General features: G+C 43.3%; 5 protein-coding genes across 7 annotated transcripts; 3 read left to right on the forward strand and 2 right to left on the reverse strand.

Moving 5' to 3' along the window:
- Positions 1–662: 662 nt before the first annotated feature.
- Positions 663–1,409, reverse strand: LOC120446253 (mediator of RNA polymerase II transcription subunit 15). Its single transcript, XM_039627125.1, has one exon. The coding sequence runs from the start codon at positions 1,197–1,199 to the stop codon at positions 663–665; it is 537 nt and encodes a 178-aa protein (XP_039483059.1). The 5' UTR covers positions 1,200–1,409.
- Positions 1,410–4,292: 2,883 nt separating this feature from the next.
- Positions 4,293–7,469, forward strand: LOC120446174 (protein 5NUC). The gene is made up of 7 exons (XM_039627009.1): positions 4,293–4,432; positions 5,115–5,360; positions 5,422–5,572; positions 5,638–5,894; positions 5,953–6,247; positions 6,332–6,629; positions 6,688–7,469. Exons 1-7 carry the CDS (start codon positions 4,338–4,340, stop codon positions 7,248–7,250), a joined length of 1,905 nt encoding a protein of 634 aa, XP_039482943.1. The 5' UTR covers positions 4,293–4,337; the 3' UTR covers positions 7,251–7,469.
- LOC120446175 (CLIP domain-containing serine protease 14D) lies at positions 7,463–10,088 on the reverse strand. Its single transcript, XM_039627012.1, has 7 exons — positions 9,884–10,088; positions 9,768–9,816; positions 8,864–9,009; positions 8,286–8,807; positions 8,167–8,215; positions 7,987–8,093; positions 7,463–7,934 (listed from the first exon to the last, which is right to left on the reverse strand). The coding sequence occupies exons 1-7, from the start codon at positions 10,086–10,088 to the stop codon at positions 7,564–7,566; spliced, it is 1,449 nt and encodes a 482-aa protein (XP_039482946.1). The 3' UTR covers positions 7,463–7,563.
- A 1,052-nt stretch (positions 10,089–11,140) lies between these two features.
- LOC120446375 (protein 5NUC) lies at positions 11,141–14,379 on the forward strand. The gene is made up of 7 exons (XM_039627306.2): positions 11,141–11,159; positions 12,283–12,509; positions 12,561–12,711; positions 12,771–13,027; positions 13,086–13,362; positions 13,432–13,732; positions 13,794–14,379. Exons 2-7 carry the CDS (start codon positions 12,286–12,288, stop codon positions 14,342–14,344), a joined length of 1,761 nt encoding a protein of 586 aa, XP_039483240.1. The 5' UTR covers positions 11,141–11,159; positions 12,283–12,285; the 3' UTR covers positions 14,345–14,379.
- A 652-nt stretch (positions 14,380–15,031) lies between these two features.
- On the forward strand, positions 15,032–17,535 carry LOC120445393 (protein 5NUC). Of its 3 annotated transcripts, none has more exons than XM_039625800.1 (6): positions 15,032–15,291; positions 15,352–15,493; positions 15,549–15,805; positions 15,861–16,137; positions 16,194–16,497; positions 16,555–17,535. In XM_039625800.1, exons 1-6 carry the CDS (start codon positions 15,086–15,088, stop codon positions 17,121–17,123), a joined length of 1,755 nt encoding a protein of 584 aa, XP_039481734.1. In that variant the 5' UTR covers positions 15,032–15,085; the 3' UTR covers positions 17,124–17,535. The 3 variants fall into 3 exon arrangements, with proteins under 3 accessions (XP_039481734.1, XP_039481735.1, XP_039481736.1); XM_039625801.1 differs by having other exon boundaries at positions 15,218–15,291; positions 15,363–15,493; XM_039625802.1 differs by having other exon boundaries at positions 15,228–15,291; positions 15,339–15,493.
- The last annotated feature ends 4,760 nt before the right edge of the window (positions 17,536–22,295 follow it).

Raw genomic sequence — 22,295 nt, forward strand, 5'->3', positions numbered from 1 at the left:
AAATCTAGTTTTAAACAAATATCAGTAATACAGATAATACAAAGGAATTACAACCATTTATTACAAATAATTATCGTTGTTACAAATTATACAGATAACTAATATGAAATTATAACAAATGCTACTTTAGGGCGATTCCAAGCCCCAGATAATTTATGATACCAAGTTAATGAAATAACCGAACAACAAAAACACCCCGCCCTAACAACAATAAGAATATATACACTTATATGATATACATACCTACAAAATGAATTCAAAGAACTAATATATGGCGATTGAGTTATTCTCATTAATTATTATATGTAAAATTAAATAACACAAGTAATAACTAAATGAATAAATAAATATATTTAAAATGTATCGAAAATCGAAGTAGCACAGTGTTTTTATTTCCAGCTGCAATTGAACCAATCTTGAGTAAAACTCCATTCATTATGTTTTAGTTTCCATATATTATTTATTTCGTTGTTGCTTATGTGTTTTATATTGCTTTACAATAATTGACTAGAGTACATAGCTTAGGAATACCCAGATCCCTGTGTTGCATAATTTTCACCCCCAGAAAGTTCGCAACCCTTGATTTCTCTCTCGTTTTACTTGCAATGAGATCGCAGCAAAGTGACTAGAATGAGGAGGAGATCCTGCCCTCCAATTTGCCCTTAGGCGTGCAGCAGTCCATCGCTTTGACCAACCAATTTCCCGAGGAGAGTCTGATAGAGCGGCGACTCCGTGGGTACTCCCTCACTCTGGAGGAACAGCAGTGTTTCCCTGGCGCACATGGCGAAGCCCAGTGCCTCCGCCTGTGTCCTTTCGGCTGGCGTCGGTGGCGCAAACTGGGCAGCCACCTCGGCATCCTCTTCACTTTCCTCGGCGTCCTCAGCTTCAGCTTCAGCTCCAGCTCCGTCAGCCGCATAGCCATCCCGATCGTCTAGATCCTGCTCAAAGGCATCCAGTTCCGCCTGCAGCTCCATTATCTTTTGCAGCGCTTCCAAGAGGATTCGATTGGGGGCATCTGGCGGGGATGGCTCTTCTGCTGGTGGTGTAAGAGGACGATGGCGCTTCTCCGGAACTGCATCATTCGGTTGCTGCTCCTGTGGCTGCTCCTGCGGCTGGACACGCTGCTCCTGTGCCTGCTGCTGATGCTGCTGTTCCTCCTGACTGGCTCGCTTGCGCTTCATGATCAGTTTGCCCGACATGGTTAGTGGATGATCTCCTAAATTTTAACTGCAATCTGCTTGGGTATTCCAACTCGCTCCTGCGCGACACAACCTTCGTTCACCTGGCGATCGCCACGACTGAGCTGCGACCAACTGCACCCCGGCGACCAACTGGCAACTCCAACCCCAAAATGTGGCAGGGACCAGAGATAGCGGCATTAGGGGATGTGCCGCGCCAAGGAAATTAAAAACAACAATCCATCGGCAACCAAAAAAAAAAAAAAAAATTGTTGCAGCTGTTTGAGTTGCGGCAGCTGAAGCGGGAGGGCAACAGGATACTGGCTACAGGCCACAGGCTCAACGGCAGCAGCAGGATATTGCAACCCTCAGCTGGCGCTCTCCCTCTCTCTATCTCTTTCCCACTCTCTCTATCTCTCTCTGCGGCTGCAGCAGCCGCTCTCCGAATATCCTCCCTTCCTCCGTGCATCCGTCCTGCACCCCATAACCCCTGCCCCTGCCCCTGCCCCTGCTCGTCCTTTCCGCCCTTGCAATTGTTGTTGTCCCGTGTCTGTTTCCCTTCGGTACGGCATTACCGATTGCCCAGTTACCTTTTTATGTCCACCCCCTTGTAGGGTGTCTGTGAAAAAAGCATTTACAACTAATTCATATTTCTGTATAGAGCTTCTATGATTTTTTTTTTAAATCATTGTATAGCCTAAATATCATTATCTGGTAATCCAATTATGAGTGTATAAGAAACTAGTTACTATTTACATCTTGCAAGCATTTTCCTTATAATTTTATTAGAATTTATACAAATTCCCAAATCACCTTTAATGACGAATGTTTATGTGAATTTAATTGCTACAAATAAACAAATCTGTATTCTAAAGTCAGTAAATTTAAAATGCATTTCGATCTGGTTTTAGAGAACATCGACCGATATAATTGCTTAAATTGCTTTTCTTGGCGAAACGTGCACTGCTGACGCATTTAAAAAATTAGCGATTCAGTTTAGAGAGTTAAGCTATTTAGGTGATATGTATACATATGTATTATGTATTTCCCTGTATCGTTAATAATTCTCTCAATTAACTAATTAAATGTTGTTGACTGCGAACATTGATTACATAGTACATATTGCATATACATGTTTGTATATTTACTTTCTTTAAGTTTAACAGAAATTGATAGTCATTTGAATAACATACTGGGAAAGTATTAAAAAACGCTTTTTTTCAAGGATTTCTAGCACACTTTGTTCAATGTGTGTGTAGGGGATTCCCGAGTGCGGTATGCCCGACTATGATAAGCATTTGCAGCTGGCACGCTTCACATTCATCTTTTCGATCGGCACTTCCCCTGCGAGTTAGTTTGACCTGCCCCTGCAATGATAAGTGCACACCTAAAAGCACTGCGAGAAATTTCCCAATTTCCAAATTTCCAAATTTCCGAATTTCGTTGCCATGGAAATAAGTATGGGGAATGAGAGGTATGAGTTAGTATGAATGAAATCAAGTATACCCCTCTGTTGGCATGGAGAAGCAATTCTTATCGCCTTTATTACAGATTGTAAACGAAGTAAAGGTGAGTGCTCTAAATGCTAATCGATAATGCTTTCAAAATTTTGAATGAACATAATTCGCTTTATGGTTTATGTCTGCGACTTGCGTAATCAAGGCAATAATTTAAAACGAAAGGATTTAGTTTGTTTTTGGCTTGCACGGTTGTGGGCACGCCACAAATGTAAGATGACGCAAAAAATAGACAATACCCAGTCCCAAAAAAAAAACTATCTTATTAATAGCAATAAATTTGTATTTATGGTCAAGGAAATTGGGCATTATTCGACTGATTTGTGGCTGTGAATTTGACACTATCTCAGCGAATTGTTGTTAATGAATTTCGGAAGGCATTTAAGCAATCACGCCCCTGACGTCTGTGAACTTTTGATATGTCTGATTGGATATTTGCATTAGCAATAGTGTGTGTACATTATTTACTTGATAAGCAATGTTGTTATTGGCATATCGTAATTGAATCATATATTATTTTTATCTCATTATTATCGCACACTTGACATTGTGTAATATTGCGTGCTGGCTTGCCCCTTATTTCAGCTCAACTTGGTCGAAGCATCTTCTATTTATTTTCGAACCAACTCAATTGCCGTTGTATCTTGTATCTTGTATATTGCGGATATATTTAGGCGACAACGCGAGCAGGAAAGTTGTACCTTTCGTTTGAAGTATTTGCCCGACTACAGGCAGCAAATACATTATCCACAGCCGCAGTCGCAGCTGTTGTGTGTATATAGTGCCATTATATATGATTGAACAGTTTGAAAAGCACGCGACAAGTGGCAGCGGCTAATTGGGGGTGTACTGTGGCCCAAACCCGGCAGTTGTGATCACATCATGTGGCTTCAAGTGCGCAGTGAACTCATTAAGTAACTTACCCAAATCGCCAATTGCATCTTTCCAATATTATCTATCCCTTCTGTTTTGATTGCTATAAGTCTTTGGAACAAGCAGGCCTCATTGTTATCAATGGAATTTGCCTCAAGTTCGCAGAAGACACTTGTGTGGAATTTTCGGCGCGGCGACTGTTGGTGCCTCACTAAATATGTGCAGTAAACACCCTAAATAAATATGTTTTGTCTGAATAATAAGTCAATGTAACAAAAATGCAATGATTACAACTATCAAGTCATGGAATACATTCATTTCGATTATGATACGACAAGTGTAGAATTTGTATGATCTTTGAATGAATTTATAGATTCTTGTGTTCAGATCACCTTCAAATAGCTGCTGCTTAAAGATAGAGATACACTCCGCAACGAGAGTGCACTGTATATATTTTTTAGTACAATCCACATTTTGGCGTGGGAATGCCGCCTTGTATTTGGACAACTGTTGCGCTATGAGTCAGCTACAGATATACAGATATAGCCAATTCACCATTATCTGATCTATAACCGTCGATTATCGCGCGATAAGCCTGCTTCTGATGGCTCCTCAAAAATGGGAAATACAATGGGGCGCGATGCCCCAAAGAGCATCGCACAACGTTCGCAGTGGCGTTCTCAGCCAATTTAACCCGCTCTGAGCCGCAATACGAGGCCTTATCGTAATCAGTCCGCTCCGCGAGTCAGTAAATTTCGGTTTACTGTTTATGGTATTCGGCTTTATGTTTTCGGCTATAAAGGTTCTCGCACTCTCAGCCAATTTGGTGGGTCAGTTAGCCCGCGGACCGTGCGACGAGTGCATGTGAGTAGCGATCGTTGGTTTTGGTAATTCGCTGTTTTGCTGTTTCAACCTTTCGGAAGTATTAGAGTTTTTTTTGGCGCTGGCGAACGGGGCTTTTAAGCCGTGTTAGCTTTTGGGCCAATGCCATGAGCAAGCCGAATTTCGAGCGCGTTTCCGACTTCAATTGAAAACCAGTTAGCCAAATGAAGTGGACCGCGATGGCCAAAGTCGGGGGATGGAAATTAATCGACGGGCTGAATGGACTGGGGACTTGTGTGTTTTTGCACACGCAGTGTGATAAGCGGCGATTAGATTTAAAGCACCCAATAAACTATAAATTGCGATTTCTGCACGCTCGTGATTGATAAATATTTGACTCTCAGCGGTGGATGATAAGGTCGCAAAGGACCTTCAACAGCCTGAGTAGAAAATCTGGTTTACAACGGTTGAAGTGTACCCATTACTCGTGTAAAAGCCCATAGATAAGAATCCGACTACCACTTATAAAACGCTTTATTAAGTGGTTGTACAGAGTGTACAGTTTATAATTGCTAAGGTTATTCGTATTAAAAAAAAGAAGGATAATAATAAAACAGTTTCCATGCAGCAATCAGTGTTTATTAAGATTTCACCAATGTTTATCCGCCCACATTACATCCCCTCGCCTATGATAACTTATCAGCGATAGTGTTCATTGTTCCAGCACCAAAATGTTACCTGCCCGGAGTCTCCTTGTCGGTTTATGCTGCCTACTGGCCCTACTACTGATTCATCCGGCGCAGTCGAATCCCATTGCTCCCCGGGCGGAAGTGGCAGCCGAGTTTATCATTCTGCACAACAATGACATGCACGCTCGATTCGAGCAGACGAGTGTGACCAGTGGCACCTGCTCCAAGGAGGAAGCCAACACGGATCAGTGCTACGGAGGATTCGCCAGGGTGGCCTACGAGTAAGTGCGCCCAGATTTTCCCAGGTTTGTCTCACAAATTAAGCTCCTAAACTTAAACTAGGGTGCGAAAGTATCGCAAGGAGGCGGAGGAGGGTGGAAAACCGGTGTTTTATCTCAATGCCGGAGACACCTACACCGGAACTGCTTGGTTCACCGTCTTCAAGGACAATATCACCAGTGCTTTCCTCAACAAGCTATCACCAGATGCTATTGTAACTATTGATTATCATAACCGCATAATCTTACTACATTTTATTAATATATAACATTTGAATAGTCCCTGGGCAACCATGAGTTCGACCAGAATGTTGAGGGTTTGGTGCCCTTCCTCAACGCCGTGGAATTTCCCGTTCTGGCCTGTAATCTGAACCTCACCGATGTACCCGAATTGGCGGCTACCAAGCAGCTGGCCAACTCCACGATCCTCGAGAAGAATGGGGTAAAGGTTGGCGTGATCGGTTACCTTACGCCCGATACCAAGGTGCTTGCCTTCCGGAATAAAGTGGAGTACGAGGAGGAGATCGTGTCCATCAAGTGGGTATAACTAGAATCCGCTGAAGAACGAGAAGGTTCATTTCAATGCATTTCCCAGTGCGGAGGCCGAAAAGCTGAAGGCTCAGGGCATCAATATCATCATCGCCCTGGGTCACTCTGGTTACCAAAAGGATCAGGAGATAGCCAAGAACTGCCCGGAGGTGGACATAGTCATTGGTGGTCACTCGCACACCTTCTTGGATGCCAGTCAGCCTGTGGCCGATCCCACTGACTCGGATCCGGAGGCGGTTCGAGGCCCCTATCCCACCACAGTGGTGCAGGCCAGCGGCAAGAAAGTTCCGGTGGTGCAGGCATATGCGTATACCAAGTACCTCGGAAAGATTCATGTTCAGGTAAGCTCTACATATTCAATTTTTATATCAATTTTCATTCAAATTTTCATTTCAAATGAATTCTTGTAATTTCCATATTTCTAGTTCGATGCCGAGGGCAATCTGATCGAGTTTGACGGTGCTCCCATTTTGCTGAATGCCTCCATAGCTCAGGAGCAGGATCTCCTCGATTTGCTGGACGAATACCGTCCCAAGTTGGAGGAGCTGGAGAACATGATCCTGGGCTACACTAAGGTGTTTCTCGAGGGCGGCAACATCTGCCGGATTAGGGAGTGCAACCTTGGAAACCTGGTGACGGATGCCATGATCTACAGTCGCGTAATGGAGAACAAGGGCGGTGAATTCTGGACGGATACTTCGATTGCCTTTATGCAGGGAGGAGGTGCGTTTGCTTGGTGTCATTAGTGATTTCGAAATTACCTGAATTCGCGTCTATTTAGGAATCCGTTCCTCCATCGATAAGAAGGCAGATGGTGTCATCAATGGGGCCACCCTCCTGGCCGTGCTTCCTTTCGAGAATAATCTGTACGTAACCAGGATCCTCGGAAGCACCCTACTGGCTGCCCTGGAGCACTCGGCCGCTGTGCGGCTGAAGGACTCCAATGGTGGATTCCTGCAGATGTCCGGAGTGCGTGCGGTGTACGACTACAACAACGAGCAGGGCAAGAGGGTGGTTTCCGCCGAAGCCCTATGCGCCAGTTGCTCCGTGCCCACGTACAAGAGCATCAATGAGACGGCCCTGTACCAGGTGATTGTGCCGCAGTTCCTGCTCGAAGGCGGCGATGGATACACCCTGACCGAGGAGTCGAATCCCTACTCCGAGAGCATGCAGCGAAACGATCTGAATGCCACCATGGAGTACCTGAAGCAGCGCCATTTCGTGTATCCCGAGATCGAGGAGCGAATTGCGATCCACGAGAAGGTTGACACCGGATCGGCGTCTGGTATTGTGGCCTCCATCTCGTTGCTGCTGCTCTCCTCCCTGCTAACTAGATTCATCTAGTGGAACTTTCAGCTTCTCGTTTCGGAGTCCTAATCCATCAACAAACTTAGCCACATTTGGTCGTTCGCATATGCGATTTCATTTTTCCGACTTAATTAGTTAAGGTTTTCAACTGGCAAGGTGTGGTTGGTGATAAGTTTGAACTTAATTAATATAATATGTACTTGTTTCACACACAAACCCGAACTTAATAGCTAATAAATGTTGTGAGAACTGAAATGACCTTGCTTTTATTGAAAACAATACCCGAAAATACTCATAGTTTTTAAGTGCATCAATTATAATCTAGGTACCATTAACTTGAGAAGAACTATCATGTCTGGCTTACTATTCCCGAAATCCATTCTGCATGTGCCAAAGCACTTGTTATTACGTATACGCCATTAACCGAAAAGTCTACCAAGCCCAATAGAGTGATATGCCTCATGCTCAAGGCATTCGAGACTTCCTTTACCAATAAGTCGCCAGTTGTTCCAGCGTTTTGAGGTGCACTTTGTCCGTTAATGTTTTTCACACAAAACTGATTGGCTTTGATTTTTTTCCCCAACCGTTGCTCACACATCTTCCAATTGAGGCTCATCACATTAGTGACGTAATTGCTTGAGCCATGTGGCATTAGGCCAGTGATACTCAAAGAACCATCGAACTTGGCAGTTTCCAGAAAACAGATCGGTTTCAAGGCATCTGCAAGGAAGTACACTGTAATGTCAAAACTATTGATGTACAACTAAGTTACCTCTGATTACCAAGCGATTCTTCAGGTGAATCAGTACTATACCAATGTTGTCGGGCACCTTAAAAAACGCGTTAGCACGGAATCCTCTTCCCATCAGTTCAATGGCCCTGCGGAAATACATTATCGTTTTTTTGAAAACGTATTAATTAATATGTTCTTAAGGACTTTAAATGCACTCACAAGGAATAGGGGCTTTCTCGAGAGATGTCTGCAATCGTCAGCACATGGCCTAAATAAAAATAAAGAAATATTCAACACCAAAAGACCAAATTCGGATAGGTATATATAAAAGTACTTACGATCGGTGATCAGCACACCCTTCGCGTTGAAATGATGTCCATAAATGTTTGCGGTAAGAATAGAGTTTATTGCATGCCCAGTGCAGTCCTCATACAGGAACACATCGTTGACTTTCCTTGTTACCCGGTCACCTGGATTGATCTCAATGTTTTGTGCAATCCAGCCCAAATACGGCGAGATATCGGTATATATACCCACTCCACCGCATTCTGTAGTTCCATAACTGATGATGGCGAGTTGCGTGTCGAAACTCCGTCCTGTGATCCAAATTTTGGTTATCAACGGACCGCCAGAATCGCCGCTACATGTATCTCCGTAGCTTTTCGCGCAAATCTGTTTCGGATCGGGGTATAGACCCATCCGAATATAACAATCCATTGGATCCGTTCGGTTCAGCGAAATGGCTTGAAGAATATCGCTATGCGCGGCGTTTTCTGTTTTTCCCCAGCCAAGCGCGTTATACCGCCTTACATGATTTGCCATAATGTTGTCCATTAAAATGCATATTGCTTGGATATAAACTGCGGATAAATACAATTAAACGTTGGAAAATCGACTAAATTTCTCACTAAGTTACACGAAAAATGTACACTCCTCTCCAACTTTAGCAGCGCTATATCGTTAACGTAGTTCATCTTGTTGAATTCTGGATGGGGCATACTATATCTAACTCGAATCTTATCGGTCGGGTGATTAATGTTGTACGCTCCAAGATTCACGAACCTTTAATGGACAAAATCGCATAATACTAAGAAGTGCCTATTATGAACATATATATTTATTTAGCCGAAAGTACAAGTATTTTATTTAAAACAATAGAGAACGCTATAGTCGAGTTCCCCGACTATCTGATACCCGTTACTCAGCTAGTGAAAGTGCGAAGGAAAGTCTTCAACACTGACAGTTTTGGCGGTTTGTGGGCGTTCGAGTGGGCGTGGCAAAAAGTTTTCTTGCAAGTCGATAGAAATTTACAAGACTTAAAAGAAAAGTGAAAAAATATCAAAACATTTTTCAAAAGTTTGGGCGTGGCAGCTTTGGGCGGTTTGTGGGAGTTGGAGTGGGCGTGGCAACAAGTTTTTTAACAAATCGATAGAAATTTACAAGACCAATACAGAAATGAAAAAATATTTAAACATTTTTCAAAAGTGTGGGCGTGGCAGTTTTGTGCGGTTTGTGGGCGTTAGAGTGGGCGCTGCGTCTATGTCCCTGGAGTCTGTATGCTTAATCTCAACTTTCTAGCTTTTGTAGTTCCTGAGATCTCGACGTTCATACGGACAGACAGACGGACGGACAGACGGACATGGCCAAATCGACTCGGCTATTGATCCTGATCCAGAATATATATACTTTATATGGTCGGAAACGCTTCCTTCTGCCTGTTACATACTTTTCAACGAATCTAGTATACCCTTTTACTCTACGAGTAACGGGTATAAAAACATGTATTTGAACTCGTCGGGAGGCTTTTTTTTCATACTCACAGCGTGTCTTTCTTTCCATGGATACAATGAGCAGCCGTTAATACAAAGTCTGGAATGAGTATATGCTTACTGATCAAGCAAATTTGATCAAATTATATCAAATTTTAAGTACGAACCTTTATGAATAACCGTGCCACCGCAGAATACCATTGTTAAATTAGAAATACTTGCCATATACGAAGCCTTTGCATAATTTGCGTTGGTGCCATTCATAATTTTCGGGCCCAGGGAATTTCCACAGGGTTGATGCAAAAACGTGCAAAATCCAAGTTGGTAAAAACCCAATGAACACAAAGAAATCCACACAAAAGGAGACTTCATTTCTGCCAGAGATCAAAAACACAAATGAAGAGCTCATGACTGATAGTCTTCTTATCAGTGGCATACTCTATGAAAGATCAGTACATACGTGTAAATATATACAGCCGAAATTCGATTTTTGATGAATTGAATAAAACTGATTTTTTTGTATAATGTATTCCTCTAATTCTGTTTAGTGCAATTTATAGCTGTTGTCTATTTGAACAGCTATTGTTGTGAAAAATATAACTTTTTGTTTTACCAATACATTACAATGTACAAAATGTTACCTAAAAATGATCGAACGACTTAGTGGAGTTTTTCGAATATCAGATACCCGTTACTTTACGAGGGAATGGATTACTCTGCGACGAAGAAATTTTAAAAAATTATCGGCATACTAATTTTTGCAAATTGTTGTCGTGATTCTGATGAAGAATATGTGCACTTACCACTTCAGTGACGAATTCTACTTCCAACTAAATAGGGAATTTACATCTCATCACCCTTCCAGCGCCAGACTGCTTTTATAATGCTAATGGTAAAAGATATATAAAATCAGCAGAATATATAAATTCTTCTTGAGTGCAACTGTTTATGCGACAGAAAGTCCTTCGGGTTCACTTAATTTAACAATCGTTTATGTACCAATTTATAAATAAATCTCTCAGTGCTCGTTGCTGATGCTAATTTTTCCAATTGATAACGCATTAACCGAAGGCCTCCGCCTCAAGAGTTCGATTCGTATGCATAACATTGCGTATACGTAACGCAACGCAACGAAACGTAACCCCTGAGCGCCAGAGAAAGAGAGTGAAAGAGAGCAGAATGGCCAAAGAGAATCTGGAGTGCAACTGACTGTGATTCTGATGCTGTTTTGTTTTGCCGGTTAATTTAAAACGATACTCTTGCCAACACAACACACATGCTGCCGTGAACGTGATGGTGGATTACTTATAAATTCGGTATAAATAAAAATAATGTATAATAATAAGAAGAGCTGCGCTGCAGCAGAGCAGCAGAGCAGCCGACCGCAGAAATCGGAATCGGGATCGGGAGAAGTCAGTGCGATTGTGGACATTGGCGACAAAGGTTGTGCACACTTGGAACGCTGAAACTATGGGGAAACTGATCGTTATTTAAGTTCTATTCAGTTCAAAAAACAATTAACTTTTGCACTGCTAACAACAACTGGCCATTAGCTGGCAAAAACGTGTCGAAAGTGCAGATACAATTCTGACCAAGTTCAAATACAATTTCAGTGGCCGTGGAAGGGTTAAAAGCTTGATATTGTAGTATTGACTCCGACATCCGCTAGCGTGGGATTAAAGTGCAATTTAATATTATTTCCTATGCAACTAGAGAAAAAACTCGATCCATAAATAGTACCACTGTGAGATGGCACTTCAATAATGGCGATATATGTACACTTAATCCTCCAAAGCCGGAACTTTTGTTGAAATATGTGTTTTTTTATATACCCGTAGATTTATTAATGAGTAATCCATTTAAATTAGCCTTAGTACTGGTAGTTCCTATTCCACTCCATTAGTTTTTACGCGGTGCATAAATTAAACGATTATTTTTATTTGTTTTTCTTTCCACTATTTGGATGTCTGGCTTTTCTCAAATTTTTGCTAACCTGCCTGAAATATTATACAGAATTTCTAAGAACGGGTGAAAAAGCACCTTGAAATCGAATCACATTGCTCCCTGTGCGAAATTCTGTGTCGCACACTGTTTTTTGATGACCCATGCTCTCAAGCTCCAGGTGATATTTTTTGTGATTTATAAGCGAATTAATTAGGCAATCCGCATGAGTTAATTGTATTGTTATTTTCGCCCTTGTTTCTGCTTTAATTCTGTTGTGACACTTTCGAATAGATCATTTTGTGCTCCACCGGCGCTGAGTAAACAAGATATGTTTATCATTTGTGGGCTGTTAAGAGATATGCACGTTTCTGTAGAAACTTATTTGCAAATGGTCTGCTGTTGCGAAAAACTAGAAGTTTAATTAATTTAGCTATTTGTTTACACAGCAAGTTGCTAGCCTTCTGCTGGGAGCTCAATCAATTTGATAAATTATAATTATTCTTTGAACAACTCAGTTTCGCCAAGTTAATGATATCGCTTTTGTTGATATTTTGAATTTCGTTGATATAGGCAATTCGCTGGGTAGTAATGAAAATCTCCACTATCATTCCCCATTCGCTAGAAGATGCAGTCACGCTGGCTTTTCGGGATCTCCGTGATTCTCCTGGCCCATTGGACCGCGGCCAATCCAATTTTAAGCCATCCCAAAGTGGCCACCGAGTTTATCATCCTACATAATAATGATATGCATGCCCGATTCGATCAGACGAGCGTTAATAGTGGCACCTGCCCTCCGGAGGATGCACATACGAATAAATGCTATGGAGGATTCGCCCGGGTGGCCCACGAGTGAGTTATCCATTCGTGTAGTGTAGTCTGCTTGTAACCAACCTTTTCTAGAGTTCGAAAGTATCGGAAGGAGGCGCAGGAGGGTGGTACTTCCGTGTTGTACCTCAATGCTGGTGATACCTACACTGGAACCGCTTGGTTTACTATTTTCAAGGACAAAATCGCCAGTGCTTTCCTCAACAAATTGCAACCCGATGCGATAGTTTGTGTTTTGCCTAGATCTTGCCATACAAAATATCCTAAATTTGACTTTATTTGTAGTCCTTGGGCAATCATGAATTCGATGAGAGAGTAGAGGGTCTGATACCCTTTCTCAACGAGGTCACCTTTCCTGTACTGGCCTGTAACCTGGACCTTAGCAAGGTTCCCCAACTGAAGGCCACCAAGCACTTGGCTCACTCCGCCATCCTGGAGTCCAATGGCACTAAGATCGGTGTCATAGGTTACTTGACGCCGGATACCAAGAAACTTACACTCAACATGGATGTGGAGTTTAACGAGGAGGTGGAGTCTATTAAGTGAGTGAAGAAAACATCAAAATCAGCTTAATTTAATTTCGAAAATATTATTTCAAAGTATTGAGGCAAAGAAACTGAAGGCGCAGGGCATTAAAATTATTATCGCTCTTGGCCACTCGGGTTATTTGAAGGATTTGGAGATAGCCAAGAAGTGTCCGGAGGTGGACATCGTCATTGGTGGCCATACAAACACGTTCCTCTACACCGGTACCCAGCCGGATGCGGAGCACATAGATGGACCCTATCCCACGATGGTCAAGCAGAACAGTGGCAAGGAAGTGCCCGTTGTGCAGGCCTATGCGTATACCAAATATCTTGGAAAACTTCATGTGCAGGTAACTTACAAAAGTATAAAATACTTGAAGGAGATATGATATCATATATAACCCAACTTGTAACTCCAGTTTGATGCCGATGGCAACCTCATCGAGTGGGATGGCTCTCCTATCCTGCTCAATGCTTCAGTGGCGCAGGAGCAGGACCTCCTGGATCTGCTGGAGGTCTTCCGTCCGAATGTCACCAGGCTGGAGAAGTCCGTCGTTGGGCACACCAAGGTTCATCTGGAGGGTAACAAGGCGGTGTGTCGGGCTGAGGAGTGCAACCTGGGCAATCTGATAGCCGATGCCTTTGTGTTTAGTCGGCTGCTGGAGGAGCAGGGCGGTGATTTCTGGACAGATGCTGCCATTTCTATAACGCAGGGAGGAGGTTTGTTGGACGCACATGTCCTGTTTGTTGGTCATAAATAATGAACATTTCAAATCACTAGGCATTCGTAGCTCCATCGAGAAGCGATCGGATGGCGCCATCACCGACAACGACCTCCTTTCCGTTCTGCCGTGGAGAAACAAGCTCTATGTGGTGCCCATGCCGGGTAGCTATATTCGTCAAGCTTTGGAGCATGCAGCTGTGCTGAGGGGCAAGGACTCGGATGGTGGCTTCCTGCAGGTGTCCGGCATCCATGTGGTATTCAATCTCAACAAACCCGAGGGTCAGCGAGTGGTTTCCGTGCAGGCTCGTTGCGCCGCCTGCAGAGTGCCCACCTATAGCAATCTGAACGATACTGCCATCTACAATGTCGTCCTGGGAGAGTTCCTGCTGGACGGTGGCGATGGACATGTATTTAGGCACTCGGCCCACCAGCCACAGCGCCTGCAAAATAACGATTTGGAGGCGGTATCCCAATATCTTGCGAGGCGGGACTATGTCTTTCCCGAGATCGAGGGTCGCATTGTTTTCATCAATTCATCCAGTGCATCGCTTATGGGCTCGGCAGTCCTGCTACTCATCTCTTCCCTTTTGTTAAAGATTATTACTTAAAATAAAGATTAAAACCAGCTTAAAAGATTATTACAGTTAAGTTTTTACGATAATTTAAAATTTCTAGAGTCTGGTTAAGAAAATTCGTTGGGTTGCCAATTTATCCATTGCGTTTTGCATTGCATAGTTTTAGGCAGACTTAAATAGACAACAAAATCTAATAAAATTCGTATGTTTATGTGTTTTTCCTATTTGTGATTTTTCTCTAAGACATGGGAGCTGTGCATATTGGAATTTCACAAAACAATTTTGACAGTAGAGTAAAGTCAGAAACTGACGTTGTAATGAAAAGTTACATTTTAGATTACATCGTTTTCAGTGTGACCGATTTCGACTTGGCGCGCTTTAGTTTGAATTCAAAAATAAAAGAGTGCGCGCTTGCGCTGAACAAATTAATAAGTCAAATTGTGAATTCGGGATGATATCTATGTTTAACAAGTTTAGGAAGAATTTAAAACTTTGTATCAATATTAACAAGCAAATCAATAATCAATTAGTAATGTAAGATTTTGTAAGGTAGGATTTCCTAAAAAATCAAATAATGTTACTTTCCATAAAAAAACTGAAAAAGTGGTTGAAAATAATATGAAATATTGAAAACATATACAAATTCAATATTGTATATGTTAATGGTATAAGACTTATAGCACCTCCTAAAAGTAGGCATTTCCAAATGGCAGATCACAGTTTTCAAGTGCTTTTCGATCACTTTTATTCATTTATTTGTAGTTTTTAGTAACGATGTGTGCACCTTCTCCGCAGTGGATGGTTATCCTCTCGCTAGTCCTATTCTTTCTGGACGGGATTAGTGGCTTCAAGTTTACCCTTTTACACACGAATGATATGCACTCCTGGTACGACCCCATTTCTAATAATGCTGAAAGATGCAAAGCTGGCGAGGATGAGAGGGGTCTTTGCTTCGGCGGATTTGGACGAGTGGCGGCTGTGTAAGTTTTCCTGACCTTGGAGTAATGCCAATGGTAACTTTGTCAAGTAATTCATTTCAGGGTTGCTGCAGCTAGAAATAATGCAACTGATCCAGTTATCTACTTAAACGGTGGCGATTCCTTTCAAGGTACTTCGTGGTTTTCGGTTTATCGAGGGAAAATGGTGGCCCAAATGCTAAATTTTCTTGCTCCTGATGCCATGGTACTTATTGCCTAATTGTTTGTAAAACCTATTATATATATTGATCACTCTGCAGACCCTCGGAGTTCACGAACTTGACGATGGAACAGAAGCCTTGGCCGAATTCTTGAATAACATTACTTTTCCCGTGGTCAGCAGCAATATAAACCTGATAAAAGAACCAAAACTGGCCGAGAACAATAAATTAGTGACATCCGCGGTCATCACCAAGGGTTATCGTAGGATTGGCATAGTGGGCTATATAAGGCCGGACACCAAAGAGCGAACTCAACCAAGTAATGTGATCTTCAAGCAGGAGGTGCCCGCCATCAAGTAAACGCATTTACACTACATGTGATAAATACATAATTCCAAAGTTTTATTCTAGCAAGGAAACAAAGGAACTTAAGGATCAAGGCATCGATATCATTATTGCATTGGGACATTCCGGCTACGAGAAGGATAAGGAGATAGCCAGGCGATGTCCGGACGTCGATATCGTCGTGGGTGGTCAGTCGCACACGTTTCTCTACTCCGGAAAGGCGCCGAGCAAGGAAATTCCGGTGGGTCCCTATCCCACAATAGTGATGAAGCCCGATGGCAGGAAGGTGCCCGTTGTTCAGGCGTATGCTTATACGAAATATTTGGGAAACCTTACCCTAGAAGTAGGATATAAAATCTTAAATGTACCTTATAAAACGAATAAGATTCCATTTCCCAGTTCGACAATGGTGGCAATCTGCTTAGTTTCAAGGGTAGCCCCATTTTATTGGATCAACGCTTCCAGCCCAGCAGGGAGGTTCAAGATTATCTTCAACTGTACCGCCAGGTGATCGATGACATGGAGCGCCATGTGGTGGGCACCACCTCCGTGTATCTGAATGGCGATCGAAAGAGCTGCGGTTACGACGAGTGCAATTTCGGCAACTTCATAGCAGATAGCTTTGTGTATGCCCGAGTAGTGCAAACGATGGCGGATAGAAGATCTTGGACGGATGCATCCATTGGACTCATCAATGCGGGCGGTAAGTGATTACGTCTGGCTTTCATAATATAGCCATTAATTTTGTAAAAACACCTAGCCATTAGAGCCTCGATTAAGCCCGGCGAAACGGGCGCCATTACGGAGGCTGATGTGGTCACAGTGCTGCCCTTCAGTCAAGAGCTGTATTACACGAGGATTAGTGGCAGTCAACTGATGAAGGCGCTGGAGCACTCTGCCCATATGCGGAGCAAACACATGACCAGTGCCTACTTACAGGTTTCCGGTCTTCGTCTCAAGTTTAACCACAGCTTGGCCAAGGGCGAAAGGATCACGGAAATCCGGGCCCTGTGCTCCGAGTGCCAGATTCCCCACTACGAGGCCGTTGATACGGATAGGTATTACGGTGTGGTAGTCACCTCATTTCTATTGAACGGCGGCGAGGGCTACAGCTTCATCGATCCAAAGCGACCGGAAGTGGAGAATATGACCATCCTTGATCGCATGGCTGTTATCCAGTATCTGCAAGAGCACAAGGTTGTCTATCCGGAACGGGAGGAGCGCCAATCTGTGCAGCAGAGGTACATGGCCAGCTCGGGCTATCACATGCATCTTCAACCCCTCCTAATACTCTGCTTTTTGTACTTGTGTCATCGATCTCTCGTTTAAGTGTCTAGTCTTTCCACGGACGAATTGCGTCTCCATGGGGCATCATTATCATTAGTATTCGCTCTCTGTTTTTGTCTATTGCGCAATCGCTTAGAGCACAGATTAGTGACTTAGTCTATAGGTATGGTATGCATATATCAGCAAAGGTTTCTGAAGTTTGATTATATATATTATATATATATATATATATATATTATATATATAATGAAGAATCTAGATTAAACGGTGTGAATTTTTTGCTTTTATTATCTTTTAAATGTTTGTATTCCCATTAGCAATACAATCTTGATAACGATCATAAGCCAGAGGTCAATCTAGACGCCTGCCTGTCCGTATGTCCGTCCGTATAAGTAGTTTGTATTATTTTAATTTAAACCATGAAGAATGAACTATTAAAAATACTCAACTAATAGCACGCTTGTCTGAATTTTTCTTTGTTAATTGTTGACATCAAACGTGATTCGCTGAAATAAAATATTCTAAGAGTGAATCTAAACAAGCTTTTAAGATGTTAAAAGCGCATCGTGCACTTCCCCAACTATATTTCTGACTTTGACTGATCAGTGAGTGCCTCGACTATATTCATATTGCCAGGTGCTACCAGCATGACTCCTCTACTTCTGCGGCTGACCGTAATTGACTGCCAAATGAAGGCTACCAATCGGCATTTGTATCTGTATCTGTATCTGTGGCTCGGTCTTGGTTCTTGGGTCTTGGGTCTCTAGTCCAGAGTCTCCGGGCTTCCGACCCTGTCTTTATTGTTGGCGGTTCTGGTCTCGTTCTCGGGTGTCTTCTGCTGGTGCTAAGCACTATTAAATTCCCCATGGTTAGGCTTTTCATGAGAAGTTCACGGCGCACCGACCCCGCCGACCTCTGCCCACATAATAGTCATCAAGCTCGTGTTCGCCGCCCCTGCATCGCCCCTTCCCCCTGATTCTCCCTTGGTTCCCCCTTCATTCCCCTTGATCCTCAACGGCATTCAGGCATCCAGGCATCCAGGCTGTGGCTCCAATGTCTGCTACTGGCGGCGTGTTCCAGCTTCAGATTCAGCTCCATCTCCATCTCCGGCAGCAACTGCAACTCCAGAGTTCTGCTGTCGTGAGAAGCACATACACATCATGGATGGGCACACACACTGCATCCACATCCACATCCACATCCGCATCCACAACCATGTCCAACTCCATCGTAGGCGACACAAACACTATCTACTGTCGGCATTTCGCCAGGGAATTGCGTGCACCGAGCAAAAATGGTTGACCAATTATATACATACATATATTCTACAAGTGGAACAAGAGTCCAATTTAAATTCAAAGAAATCTTTTGTCAAGACGGGACATTTTATGTATTGGTTTATATACAAGATGAACTAGAATTACGATTAGTACAGAGAAGTATTTTCATAGTTTTTCTCACTGTTTGGTGAAATGGGTGGGAAATGGGGGCGGGTCAGCGGGAGCTGACATGTAATTATGTGGCCCCATATACCGCGTCCGCTTCTCGGACAGCGGTCAAGTGCAGAATCGGGCACTTTGGAGCGGCAACACGCTACAGTCGGCACCTGGTACTCGCCTATCAGTCATTCGGTTAGTCATGGCTCAGAGGGGTTCTTGAACCCAAGTGTATACACCTATGTATATAACATTCCCATACCTACATCCATATCCACACCATACACCCCACACCCCACACCAGCCACATTCACATCCACATCCACACCCGCATAAAGGTTGGCAGTGGCATTTCAATTTCGCAAATGAACCCCACTCACTGCCCGTTCTAACTTGGCTATAATCTTGGCCGGGCCGATGTGTCTGCACATAAAAGTCAACTTCCGTCTTTCTTTCATTTCTATTTGATTCCCTTCATTAAGAATGCTTCTTGGTTTCCTGCTTGGTACCTCGGTCTTCTCCACCTTCTCCACCTCCTCCTCCGCTATTTAAGTTGGAACCGTTTAGGTCTAATGGCCGTATTAGCGACATGAGAATAGAAGATCGCGCGCCATTTGTTCGGGCATTACCGGCAATCCGAGTATCTGAGTATCTGAGTACCTGGGCATCTGTTCTATATCGAATTGAGACATGGACATGGTTGTCTTCTTCTTCTATGTGTGTATGTGTGTGTGTGTGTGGAACTGGAAGCAGATCATGCATGGGTCAATGAGTTGCGCGACTCACAAATTAGTGGAAATCATCGGAGACCGAAGATCGGAGACCCCGCACCGAAAACGCCAACAGATGTGATTTTCGTGTTGATGCGGTTAGGTTGCCATTGTTGCCAGTTATTCCTGTTGCTGTGTGCTGGTCGTGATTTTGTTGCCCGGTTCGCCAGAAACGTTGAATTGGCTTCACCTTTTGACATGGAATTTGAAATGACGTGAAGCAACAGCCGAAGGAAGAGCAACTCCTCCTCCCCCATACCTCCACCATGGACTCCTTCTGTGTCCCCAATTCAGCCTCCTCCACTTTGATTGCCAGTTAGCCAACCCAGCCATCCCAGCCATCTCAGCGATCTTAGCCATCCCAGTTGAAACCCCAACCCCATCACCATCCTCCGGCAAATGCTCATTTGGTTTCGTTTCTCGTTTCGATTCAGCTTCATTGCTCTGCGATCGAAATTATTTACCGTTGATATGGTTATGGTCAAGGCGAACGGACAAGAATCCAACAAATCCAACAAATCCAACAAAGCAGGCCAATTACGATTTCCTGGAGGTGGGAGGATCATTGGGTTACCTTGTTTCTCCTTCGCCTTTTGATATAGTCCAAAATATGATTCCAAAGTCATGGGCAAATTTCTAATTGTGTGGGAAGTAACAAATCATGACCGAAAGGCCTACAAATTCGACTCTTTTCCCAGCAATATCGAATTCATTTGAAAATGCAACTACTTATATCAAACCAAGTTCAACTTGATTAAATCCGTAGTATATTTTCTTCGACTTCCTGAAGTCATAGCAGTCTTGTATGCTCCATCTTCGCTATAAAGTTGCAAACGCAAAGACCTGGCATTCATTTGTGAATATTTTAATAAGTTTATTATAAATGCACATGACTCATGGCAGAAACTTGAAGGAGGAGTGGGATTCGGACATGAATTTATTTATGCATGAACGGTTCGGTTCGGTTCGGATCGGATGGGTGGGGATGGTATGGGATGATCTAGGATCGGTGTACGGAACGGAACGGATCGTATTGGTTTGGAATGGAATGGATTGGATTGGATGGTAGGGATTGGATGGTAGGGATTGGATGGCATGGGTCCTGATCGGTTTGCTGGTCATGTTCCTGTGATTTTGTGGGCTGGGCCCTCACGACAGTTGCCACGATGACGATAAGTGTGTGTGTGTGTTTGTACATACATATGTATGTGTGCTATGTGACCTCCGATGCAAATGCTGATGACCTTCGTACCGCCAAGGACACAAACACACACACAAAAGCACAGATACTTTGACTATCCGATCAGAAAGATATTCTAATTAGAACGCAGGCAAGTGGAAATTTGTGATGTCCGCCTCAAGAGAATATCTCAGCGTTATTTCTTAAGCCGCAGAAACCCGATTCACATTAATCCTTTGATCCCAAGCGGAAAAAGTGTGTATTAGTGTTTCCACTCTGCTTTAAAACTCCTTGTTGTTCACCTACACAGAGAGAAAATGCGTTCGAGTTCTTAATTAAGTAGACATAGACCTATTTTACATTATATCTATATTATTTTATATATGTATATATATGTATTCTTTATTTTCTGGCCGCGTTGTAAGATGAAAAAGTTATAGAATAGGATTATCGTATATTCATTTTTACACCCTTTTCCTATAAATCATATCACATCCATTATCCATTATCCAGTTTTCTTTCTGTACACTTTAAGCTAGATGCCATGTCCATGTCGTCATCATCAGCATCATCGCTAAACTTGACGCTAAAATGGATGTGGATACCCAGGAGCAACACACACACACGTGACATACACAGTCACACACCCTAACACACAGTCGCACACAGGGTGGGGGCAAAGGGGACGAAAGGTGTGGAGCAGGAGAGGAAAGCCAAAGAGGCAACCAAAGTCCGTTGGCAAAAGCCAAAGTCGAGGATTTCTACCAAAAGGCGAATTAAATTCCTCAATCTGGTGCCGAGTTTATTTTTAGACCAAAAACAAAAAGCAACAGGAACAAGAAGAGCAACTAGCAATGAAATGGGAACAGGAGGTGGGGCAGGAAGAGGAAGAGTAGGGGGAGGCAGGCAGAAGCAGAAGAAGAAGACGATCATGCGAGGAACACAGATACACTGCAACACAAACTCTGCAATACAAGTTTATTAATGAAAGAGTAAGTATACAATGAAGGTGCATTCTTCGACTGACTGAATGCTTAATACAACATATTTTAAAGAATTCACTTAGTTAGAGTGGGCGTTTCTCGCAGTGCACTTCCTCACACAAATACAAATGGTGAGGATCAGAAGATCAGGCTGAGAAGAAGCAGCACCAGCGGCCGCGAGTATAGATGGATGAATGCTGTTAAAGACGAAGGCCATCCAGCATGCGGCCCCCTGCCACACCCCCTGCGCCACCGCCTCCTTGTGGAAAATCCAGATTGCAAGGAGTCCAGCCAACAAGCAACAGCCAACAGCCAGCAGTCGCATCGGTCACATTAAGAAGCTCCACTGTGCGTCGCAGTCGAAGGCGTCCACCCGGCGGCGGTTTTACCAACAAAAAATAAAATGCCAAACAAAACGAAGGGCCAAAATCTTGGTGCGCTGTACTCGCGATAGAATTTTCGATTGCAATGGGCACGCACAGGTTTCTTGGTCAACAATCCACAGTTGCACCACCCAATCCACCGCACCACTGAGCCACCGAACCACCGAGCCACCGAACCACCGAACCACCGACCTCCACATCCACATCCTCTGTCGTCCAACTGGGAAATTGCGGGCAATTCATTTCCCATGACTGTTAATCACTTGGCCATTATTTTGTTTAGCCGTACGCGTACATAATTATAGCCTACAAGCGTCGATCGGCCGATGTGACCAATGGGATTAACTATTGCTTAAGCTAGAATTAAACAAGACTGATGGTCGTTGAGTGGTTGAAGTGGGGATAAAATATCTATACCTACCAGGTATTTAGGCACAAACTAAAATGCATCCGTACCAAAAT

The sequence above is a fragment of the Drosophila santomea genome, chromosome 2R (genome assembly GCF_016746245.2).
Source record: "Drosophila santomea strain STO CAGO 1482 chromosome 2R, Prin_Dsan_1.1, whole genome shotgun sequence".
Classification (NCBI taxonomy): Eukaryota; Metazoa; Arthropoda; class Insecta; order Diptera; family Drosophilidae; genus Drosophila; species Drosophila santomea.

Bases quoted from the DNA above. Each gene is read 5' to 3' on its own strand.
- LOC120446253 (XM_039627125.1), bottom strand. From the start codon at position 1,199: ATGTCGGGCAAACTGATCATGAAGCGCAAGCGAGCCAGTCAGGAGGAA.
- LOC120446174 (XM_039627009.1), top strand. From the start codon at position 4,338: ATGGTATTCGGCTTTATGTTTTCGGCTATAAAGGTTCTCGCACTCTCA. The intron at 5,361-5,421 runs GTAAGTGCGCCC...AACTTAAACTAG, and splicing joins TTCGCCAGGGTGGCCTACGA to GGTGCGAAAGTATCGCAAGG. The intron at 5,895-5,952 runs GTGGGTATAACT...TGCATTTCCCAG, and splicing joins GAGGAGATCGTGTCCATCAA to TGCGGAGGCCGAAAAGCTGA.
- LOC120446175 (XM_039627012.1), bottom strand. From the start codon at position 10,088: ATGAAGTCTCCTTTTGTGTGGATTTCTTTGTGTTCATTGGGTTTTTAC. The intron at 8,094-8,166 runs GTGAGTGCATTT...GTATTTCCGCAG, and splicing joins CGAGAAAGCCCCTATTCCTT to GGCCATTGAACTGATGGGAA. The intron at 7,935-7,986 runs GTAACTTAGTTG...ACTTCCTTGCAG, and splicing joins GAATCGCTTGGTAATCAGAG to ATGCCTTGAAACCGATCTGT.
- LOC120446375 (XM_039627306.2), top strand. From the start codon at position 12,286: ATGCAGTCACGCTGGCTTTTCGGGATCTCCGTGATTCTCCTGGCCCAT. The intron at 12,510-12,560 runs GTGAGTTATCCA...AACCTTTTCTAG, and splicing joins TTCGCCCGGGTGGCCCACGA to AGTTCGAAAGTATCGGAAGG. The intron at 12,712-12,770 runs GTTTGTGTTTTG...CTTTATTTGTAG, and splicing joins AATTGCAACCCGATGCGATA to TCCTTGGGCAATCATGAATT.
- LOC120445393 (XM_039625800.1), top strand. From the start codon at position 15,086: ATGTGTGCACCTTCTCCGCAGTGGATGGTTATCCTCTCGCTAGTCCTA. The intron at 16,138-16,193 runs GTAGGATATAAA...TCCATTTCCCAG, and splicing joins TGGGAAACCTTACCCTAGAA to TTCGACAATGGTGGCAATCT. The intron at 16,498-16,554 runs GTAAGTGATTAC...AAAAACACCTAG, and splicing joins TGGACTCATCAATGCGGGCG to CCATTAGAGCCTCGATTAAG.